Below are 9,233 nucleotides of genomic sequence, written 5' to 3' on the forward strand. Positions count from 1 at the left end.
ATTTCGCCACTCCACCCCACCACTGTCAGGTTCAGATAAGCTTAGGGGCATTCCTGGAGGGGGACCAGGCTGGGGACTAATCTGTGCTCCCACCTTCCCCCCTGCAAGCCCAAACCTCTAGCAATAGCTGCCTCTTCCAAGAAGCCAGACCCACCTTCTTCCCGTCGCTGGGTGCAGCCCGCTGATTAGGATGCTGGGGGAAATTAGCACCAATAAACAGGACTAGGAAAACTCCAGGGCAGCCTCCCGGCTCCCAGCTACCTCCTGAGGAGGAAAGGCAAGTCCCTTCCTTCCACAAGCCTGACTCCTCTGTCCCGCCTCACCTCCCCAGCAGAGTTCCTAGTCTCCCGCAGACCCAGGGTGGCAGGCCCTGGAAGGACTGAGCTGGAGACAGCTCTAGACCAGATTGTGCCACCAAACCCATCTGTAATCCTCTCTAAGGGTTTATGGATGCCACCCTCCAGAAGTCAAACTTCCATCAGGCTGCACTTTGCCCATCAGGGGCTCTGGGAGGACACGTCTTTTAAAGTGTTCGGTGCTCACCTGCAAGGACCTATCCATAGGGTAGGGGTAGGGTTAAGCGGCTTCCGAGCAAAAGGACGGCTCCCGGCCGAGCCTCTCCTTGGGAGGAAGACTCGACGGGAGGGCGGCCGGGCGGGGCTGGGGAGGCGGGAGGAGGAGCTGGAAGACCTAGGGGTGCCAGGTGCCCCTCTGCGTTCCTTTCCGTAGGCCAGCCCTCCCCCTCCCCCCTGAGGATTGTCAACTTTCCCCGGGGCAGGGCGTGACCCCCCGCCGCCTCCCCTCCCAGGGGCAGGGTGGGGACCAGATAAGGGTCGGTACTGCGAGTCCTCTCCACAGAAAAGGTGCAATGCTCAGCCCCGCAGAGGGGCTCCCCCGCGGGAGGGGCGAGCTGGAAGCTTCAGAAACAGTGGGAAATACAAAAGGCGGGGGCGGCTCGAGGGGGTGGGGAGTGGGGCCGCCTCGGCCCTCGCCCTGGAGGAGGGGCGGCTGCCCTCGGCCCCCCGGACCTGCGTGCGGAGCCGGGGCTGCGTCCTTAGCCGGGCCCCGGCCGTCCTTCCCCGCACTCCCCTGCCCGCCCCGCGCCTACTCCGGGTCCCCGGGCGCGCTGGGAGGGCTCCGGCCGGGCTCGGGCTGCGGGCCGCCTTGGTCCAGGGGCTCCTGCGGAGGCGGCTGGCGTGGGCTGCGGCCGCTGGGCCGCAGGGGCCTCCGGGCGCAGAGGAAGAGCGCGGGGTCAGGCATGGCGTCTGCGTCGTCCAGGGCGCCGGCCGCGCGGTCCCAGGCGGCCCAGTCCCGGCCGGGGCCCTCGGCGGCAGGGGGGCGGCGGGATCGCTGTGCTCGCCGGCGGGGCCGGGGTTCGGCGGCGGCGGCGGCTCCGGGGCCCGGGCGCGGAGCCTGCAGTCTCTGGCGCGCCGCGTGCAGCTGGCAGGAGAGGTAGGCGGCCGCCTCGGTGTGCTTCTGCAGCTCGGTGCCCAGCACGGTGGCGCGATGGCTGCGGCGGCGCAGCTCCTCTAGGAAGCGGCGCTCCTCCGCACGCAGGCTGCAGCGCAGCGCCGACACGAGCGCCTCGCGCTGCGCCACCTCCTGCCGCAGCTCGGCGTTGGCCGCGGCCCGCGCCGCCAGCTGCGACTCCAGCGCGCGGCACTTGCTCTCCAGCTCCCTGGACGCCACCTCTGTAAAGGGGAGACAGAGGCGAGAGGCGATGGTCCCGCCTGGCTTAGAACAGACCCTGCACAGCTTATCCGTCCATGTGACAAAGCCCTGCTGCTCCCAGCTCCCCAACTACACGTCCTGCCGTGCTCGCTCTCATTCCCCGCGCTTTGGCTGCGGTGTCCCTGTGCTTCCCCAGGTCCCGTGCACCTCTCCCACCCTCTGCTTGGCCTCTCAGATTTTTCAGGTTTCAGTTTAAACGCAAACCCCTTCCTGATCGTTTATTCATTCATTCCACAAATAATTTGTTGAGCCCTGACTATGTGCACTGTGTCAGGCATTGGGGATATGGTAAATAATAAAAGGTCCTCATGAAGCTTACAGCGTAGTGGGAGAGGTATAGTAAATAATCTTAAATAAACGTGAGATTGCAACTGTAACATGTGCCAGGAAGAAGTAAAGCAGTGCTATGACCATAGCAGGAGAATATGACGTAATCAGGAAAGGCTTCCCCGCAGAAGAGACACTTGAGCTAGGATCTGAAGGATGAATGGGAGTTAAGTAGTGAAGAGGGGAGAGAAGGGTGCTCCAGACAGAGAGAACAGTTTGTGCAAAAGCCCTGTGGCAGGAAGACATGGTAAGAGCAAGGGACTGAAAGAGTTGGGAGTGTGCACAGGAAGTCAGTGTCTTTGTTTCCTTCATAGAGCATTTATCACATTATGTAATTTTCTGTTTGTTTATTATTTGTCTTTGCCATTGCAGCAGGTTTCAACACTGGAACCATCCAGAGAGCTTTTAAAAACATCCTGTTTCCTGAGCTCTCCCAAAGGCCAACTGATTCAGAATCTCTGGGGTTGGACCTAGGAACTGGATCTGCTTAAAACTTCCCAGGTGATTCTTTTTTTTTTTTTTTTTCTTTTTCCCGAAAAGATGATCGGTAAGGGGATCCTAACCCTTGACTTGGTGTTGTCAGCACCACGCTCACCCAGTGAGCAAACCGGCCATCCCTTTATGGGATCCGAACCCGTGGCCTTGGTGTTATCAGCACCACACTCCCCCCAGGGAGCCACAGGCCAGCCCCCTTCCCAGGTAATTCTAACGTACAGCTAGGGTTGAAGACCCATGCCTCCTAGATTATAAACTTGACCTCAGCAGGACCATATTCTTGGACCTGGCACATTTGAGTATCTGTAGGGACACAGGTGGCCGAAAGAGGCAAAAGGTGATTCTGGAAGGGATGTGAAAATCACTGGGTGGTAGGAGGACCAAAAAAAAGAGAGTTCTCAAAAAAAAAAAAAAAAAGTCCTCAAGACCATTGAGAGATTAGCCCAGTTTGTTAGAGCATGGCCTCCTAACACCAAGGTAAAGGGTTCAGATCTCTGTACCGGCCAGTCGTAGAAATGAAACAAAACAAAAAACAAAACTATTAAGAGAGAAGATAAAAACCAGGACATTGGGGCAGTGGCTTGAGTCCAGCTGACCCCAAAAGCCCTCTCAGAGGAAGAACAGTAGGTGGGGTGAAAGCTGCTGTCACAGAACTGTCCTTATCTGTTGTCTGGGATGTGTAACCCTTTCCTCCAAGCATCTAGGCACCAGGAGGGTGCCCGTGGTTGTCTCCTAAAGAAGTGAGCAGAATTAGTTCAAGTCTATAAGTGATTAGATGATCCCTAGTTGAGCTTTATGTATGAATACACAAAGCAATTTGTAGGGCTCCTAACATTTTAGCTTAAACTTCCAGCCTTTCCCATCCCTAACTCTTGGTCATGTAGCCTTTTTTTGTTTGTTTTTTGTGGCTGGCCAGTACGTGTTATAACCTTGACCTTGGTGTTATAACACTGTGCTCTAACCAACTGAGCCAGCTGCCAGCCTTCATGTAGCTCTTGATCTGTAAGCAACACATTAATATGGCAGAGAGTATGTTCTTAAGAACTTTCCTGGCCAAGAAAAACTATTTTTATGATTCATTTTTAGTCGTGCAGTCCCTCCATATCAGGTAATGTGCCTTGTACCTCAGAGACAATGGGTAACACTTGGTCCTAGTTCTCAGCAATTCTATAATTTGGAGTTTTTCTTCTTTCCTTTTTTTTTGGGTGGCTGGATCTTATGGAATCTGAACTCTTGACCTTGGTGTTACAACACTGCGCTCTAACAAACTGCACTAACCAGCCAGCCCATGGTGATTAAGATTTCAACAATGCGGGCGGCCCATGGCTCACTCGGGAGAGTGTGGTGCTGATAACATCAAGGCCCCAGGTTCGGATCCCATAAAGGGATGGCCGGTTTGCTCACTGGGTGAGCGTGGTGCTGACAATACCAGGCCAAGGGTTAAGATCCCCTTACCGGTCATCTTTTAAGAAAAAAAAAAGATTTCAATAATGTAATCCTCCCCCAACCCCATTAAAGTTTTTTTAATCGTGGTAAAAAACATAAAATAAAATTTACCTTCTTAACCATTTTTAAGTACCCAATTCAGTAGTGTTAAGTACACTCACATTGTTGTAAAAGAGATCTCTAGAACTTTTTCATTTTGCAAAACTGAAATTCTATTCCCATTGAACACCATCTTCCCATCCCTCCCTTATTATGGGTGAAGTAATATTCTGTAAACAAAGATTTTAGTGGTACTGCTACAATGGCAAGAAGTCATCTTTTGTAAAATGAAGGTTTGCTAAAAATGTGTCTTTTTTCTCCTCATCTAGTCTGAAATCAAGGACCCCACACTGCCATTGTGTTGCATCCTGATTCTCAGCATCTTGAATGGACACAGATGATGGGATCACTTGTGTAGGATGGGAAGGATTGGAGAGGTGGGTCACTAAAAGGAATTAACAGGCCAGGTGGAAGTAAAACCACATAGCCATCTCCTTCCTGCTTTCCTTTCCCACTTTGGACAGAGACATGGATACGGGGTACTATGTGTCGGGGTACAGGTTGTTCACTCTCACCCAGCTGAGTGGGCAAGTGTACCTAACATCCTGTGCTCTGCTCACGAAGCCTGGGAGAGCATGGCCCCAAGTCTAGGCTCTGGACGGAGAAGGCTTGGGTCCTACAAAGGCATGGGGAAAACTTGACCTGTAGGGCCTCATGGCATTTCCCCACCAATGGTCCTTCTCTTACCTTGCTGGTGAGATTGAGCCTCTCTCATCTCCAGGTCATGGGTCAGTTCTGGGGGGAGAGAAAAGAAAAGGCAGTTGTGTCTGCATCTGTGTGTGAGTGTGAGCGAGAGATGACTTGTGAGAGTGGTAGATCAGGGAATCATAGCTCAGTAAAAGTGGCAATGAGTATCCTTACAACCTTCAATTCCCACCCCCGCCATCTATTTTACTGCAGTCCAGCAAGGGGAAGAAATGAAGAGCTGTGCCCAAGGCACAGCCTGAGCTTGTTAGGCTTGGTTCTGAGGTCAGAGATCTTTCCAGCACAAGCTTTGTGCCTGGGCTTGGGGGTTAGTCCACCTTTGTGGGACTGAGGAGCCTGGTTTGTTTTGGGGCTAGGGGAATATTTGTCCTTTCCTAGGGTGATAGGCCAACCAATCAGAGCAGTTCTGGAGGACCCTTGCTGCCCGCACAAGGCTTTGTGTTTAGTTGATGGATGCTGGAGTGTCCAGAGCTGCTCGGGGGCACTGGAGTTGGCCTCAGGGCAGTGACTATTTACCAATCCGGACACATATGTTTCACTCTTTTAACAGCCTGTACTGCTGTGCCTATGTTATTATCTGAGGATCCGCAGACCTTTCCCAAGCCCCAGTTCCCCCATATTCCACAGGCAGGGAGAGGGGCATCATGGGGGACAGCGCCACCTAGTGATGGGAAGCCTGCAATGGGTCTGAGGGAGTGGGGCGGGGCCACAAAGGAGCCGCCCAAGGCCACTGGTGCCTGAGCAGTGTCCTGCTGGGTGCTGGTGACCCAGCCACCACTCCTCTGCCTGCCTGTTCTCCCACTCCCCATTCCTTAGTGTCCCAAATGCCCCATCTCTCAGCCCAACTGAGTTTGATAATTTTTCCAGCCTCGCCCCTACTCCCCCCAACTCTGCCAGGGATCAAGAATGGGAAAACAGCAGAAGGGAGCCAGAAGCCACAGCTGCCTGTGATGGAGGAGACCTACTCAGGAGCACCCGTGTGTACCTGCTGGGACGCAGTCTGGTGCCCAAAGGGAGAAAGTGTGACATCTCTGGGACCACTACCCAGCAGCACCTGCAGACACAAGCCCTGTGGCCTTTCTGCTCCTCCTCACTGCCCTCACTGAGTTCTTCTAGAGACCAGGAACTCTGCTAGAGGTGCCTTCTCTAGGGAGGCCAGTATTGCTAGGAGACAGAGAGCCCAGGGTCCCTGGGCCTTTTGCTGTGACCAGAGCCTGAACCTCTTCCCTGGGGCCCCTATGGGGACTCCGACGCCTGCACTCCCCAGGGCTTCCTGGGACCAACTTGGCCCCTCCTCCAAGGCCTTGCATGTAGCCCAACGGGCCCTGGGCCAGGCTTAGGGACTTAGCCCAAGAGACCTTGGCTCTGCATTAACTCCCTGTGGGCTGATTTCTCTTCAGTCTTTAACCATAGGACTTGGAGATAGGGAGACAGAATCGCAGCTGAGCTCCACTCCCCCAACTGGCAAATCTCGCTGCCAGTCGTCTTCTGGCCAGAGTCCCCATGGTTTAGATGAGCACGCGGTGAGGTCAGATATGCCGTGTGACCTTGGCCAGTAAGGGAACCTCTCTGAGCCTCAGTTTTCTCAACTGGGACAATGGGCTGTACAGGATTAAATGATAGAAAATGCAGAGGGCTTGGCCAAGGGCTGAGTTAGTGCTGAATACCTGGGGGCAGTTCTTGTCATCACCCAGGCTGTCCTGTCGCCTCAGAACCCACCCATCTACCACCCACCTCTCAAGCCCCTTCATTCTGAGTCCTCACCCATCCTTAGCCAGCTCTCCAGGCAGCTTGTCCTCTTGGCTCTTACCCGAGCCCCTCTCCTTTCCCTTCCCTATCCCAGCTGGGTCGCTTTTTGATCTCCCTCCCCCCCGTCTTCTTTGTTTTTCTCCCTTCTCCTCCTCACCGCCTCCGCCTTGGAGGCAATGGCCTTATTCAGTCATCTCAGCCCCAAGAGTGGCTGCTCCAGCCCAGCTCAGAATTAGTTTTATCTCCTTAATCAATAACCAAGGGGCTGCAGGCCCATACTTGTCTGAGAAGGGTAGTGGGGGCCCATGGCCCTGTTCCTGCCTGTTACACTTTCTTGGGATCTGGCCAGCGTCCTGAGTGGAGGGACCCAGGTCCTCGGAATTAGGGTAGAACGAAAAGAAATCAGGGTCTTAGGATTCCCTATTTTTCTTTAATGTTGTTTTGGCAATGAAAAGGTGGCATTACATAGGGTTAGGTCTGCATGGGCCATCCCTGCCCCCTGGGTTGGTTTCTGTTGCTGTCGGGTCTTTGGGGGAGACTGCAGGGAGCCTGGCCTTGGTATATGGAGGAGGAGGAGGCAGTGGGGGCTGAGAGTCAGGACCACTGACTTCTTGTGCCACAGTGTGAGAAGCCAAGAGGGTCACTCCAACCCTCTGGGCCTCAGTTTCCCTCTGGGAAGTGGGGAGCTCTCCATGAGCAGGTACTGGAAGGGAGGTTGAGGACTGAGCGTCTTGGGGAGAGAATGTCCAGGAGGCTGCCGAGGCTTGTAGGACTGGGAGGCTGGAGCTCTGGGTTCTAATCCTGGTTCTGCCACTCACATATTGTGTGACTCACTCCCTCAGGGTCTCAGTTTACCTACTTGTACAATGAAGAGGTTGGGCCCTCCCAGCTGAGACCAAAACCTGCACATGGGCCAGAGCCAAGCCTCTGAGAGGCCCAGGCAGCAGAGGCCCCGGGTCCAAGAGTGGAGGCCAGGCCTGGGATTTTATTCATCCTTGGGGCCTCCCTCTGCCCTGCTCACTAATCCCATCAGTTGCCAAGTCCTTTCCTTCAATCTGCCTCTTGCTGGTCCTCCTCTTTCCATCCCTCTTCGTCTCTCCTCTGGACCATGTCCTCAGCTCTGTCACTGGTCTCCCTACCTCCCTCTCCCACCAATTCACCTTCCGTACTACCGCCAGACTGAGTTTGTTTATGCAGCGTAATCCTGATCGAGCAACACTCTGCTGCTCAGAAACCTTCAGTGACTCCCCACTACCCAGGAGGACAGGCCAAACTCCTCAGCTATCCTGGTATTCATCAAGGTCTTCCATGATCTGGTTCCAGGCTTAGGGACTTAGCCCAAGAGACCTTGGCTCTGCATTAACTCCCTGTGGGCTGATTTCTCTTCAGTCTTTAACCATAGGACTTGGAGATAGGGAGACAGAATCGCAGCTGAGCTCCACTCCCCCAACTGGCAAATCTCCCTGCCAGTCGTCTTCTGGCCAGAGTCCCCATGGTTTAGATGGGGACTAAACCAGTCTCCTTCAAGTGCATCTTTATCCAGTCCAATAGAACTTTTCATGAGCTTCAGGTGTCCTGCCTTCTGCCCTTCGCCGTGCTGTTCCCCTCATCTGGGGTGCTTTCTTCACTCCCCTTCCCCTGCAGTGCTCAGGGCGTTGAAGTGCTCCCTCCTCGGGGGAGCCTCGGATACCTGGTCTCCTCTTTCATCACCTGCTCCTCAAGCTGGACGTGATCCTGCCCATGAACTCCTGTCAGTCTTCTTTATCTTCTGCAGTATCTTAATGTTACCTGTTGATACGTGTGTCTCCCCAACTAGACTGAGGGCTTTTTGAGGCTGGGAGGCGCTCAGTGAACAGTGACTAGAAAAGGACAGGAATCCCCAGGAATGGGCTCCCAGGCTTCCCCCTGCTACCTAACCAGAGCCCTTTGCCCTCAAATGGTTATCTTACCATCCCAAGTCTTGGTTTCCTTATCCAGAAAAAGAGGCGGCAGGATTGGTGTGAGGCTCACAGGGGCTCACGGTGGGCACCCCATCAGGGACAGTGAGTATGATGATGACTGTGACCACTCCCCGCCTCCCAGCCAGCCCTCTTGGCCTCACCTGAGCAGCGTTTCTGCAGCCTCAGGATTTCCAGGTGCAGGTCTCGCAGCAGGGCCATCTGCTCCTTTTTCAGGAAGGTGATGTGGCGTTGCACGCTCTGGATCTGATGCTCCAGGGACACAGTATCCATGGCAACCCAGGCCTGGGCCCCACCTGGGAAGCATGACACAGTAAACCCACATCTTCTGACCCCACCTGCCCTGTCCCACCCTCAGATCTCTGGTCGTCTACCCCATTCTGGGGTCCTGTTGCCACCAGGTAGAGGTAGACGATTCTGCCACTGCTGTCCTTTCCCCTCTGTTTACTCACTCAAGCTTCATGGACAAGTGGGTGTGATGGCAGGAAACTAGAATTATTCCCACTTAATGGATGAAGACCCAGAGGCCCAAAGGGAAATGGCTTCAGTCTCTTGCTCCCGTGAAACTTAGCCTCTTCTACTTCTCGGAGAAGAAAACAACTGGAGCAGCAGAGTCAGTAAAGTGGGACAGAAGGCTTGGGCTCTAGCCTGCCTCCTACTAGCTGTGTGACTGGGGGCGAGCCCTCTCCCCCTCTGGGCCCTCAGTTTTCTCATGGAGTGGAT

General features: G+C 54.4%; 1 protein-coding gene across 1 annotated transcript; it reads right to left on the reverse strand.

Annotated features, from left to right (window-relative positions):
- Window positions 1-1,104: 1,104 nt before the first annotated feature.
- CCDC92B (coiled-coil domain containing 92B) lies at window positions 1,105-8,798 on the reverse strand. The gene is made up of 3 exons (XM_063109126.1): window positions 8,654-8,798; window positions 4,786-4,833; window positions 1,105-1,691 (listed from the first exon to the last, which is right to left on the reverse strand). Exons 1-3 carry the CDS (start codon window positions 8,781-8,783, stop codon window positions 1,105-1,107), a joined length of 765 nt encoding a protein of 254 aa, XP_062965196.1. The 5' UTR covers window positions 8,784-8,798.
- Between the last annotated feature and the right edge of the window lie 435 nt (window positions 8,799-9,233).

Source organism: Cynocephalus volans, chromosome 10, assembly GCF_027409185.1.
Source record: "Cynocephalus volans isolate mCynVol1 chromosome 10, mCynVol1.pri, whole genome shotgun sequence".
Classification (NCBI taxonomy): domain Eukaryota; kingdom Metazoa; phylum Chordata; class Mammalia; order Dermoptera; family Cynocephalidae; genus Cynocephalus; species Cynocephalus volans.

Coding starts and splice junctions, on each gene's coding strand:
- CCDC92B (XM_063109126.1), bottom strand. CDS start 8,783: ATGGATACTGTGTCCCTGGAGCATCAGATCCAGAGCGTGCAACGCCAC. Junction 4,834..8,653: donor GCTGCAGAAACGCTGCTCAG/GTGAGGCCAAGA, acceptor CTCTCCCCCCAG/AACTGACCCATGACCTGGAG. Junction 1,692..4,785: donor GGCTCAATCTCACCAGCAAG/GTAAGAGAAGGA, acceptor TCCCCTTTACAG/AGGTGGCGTCCAGGGAGCTG.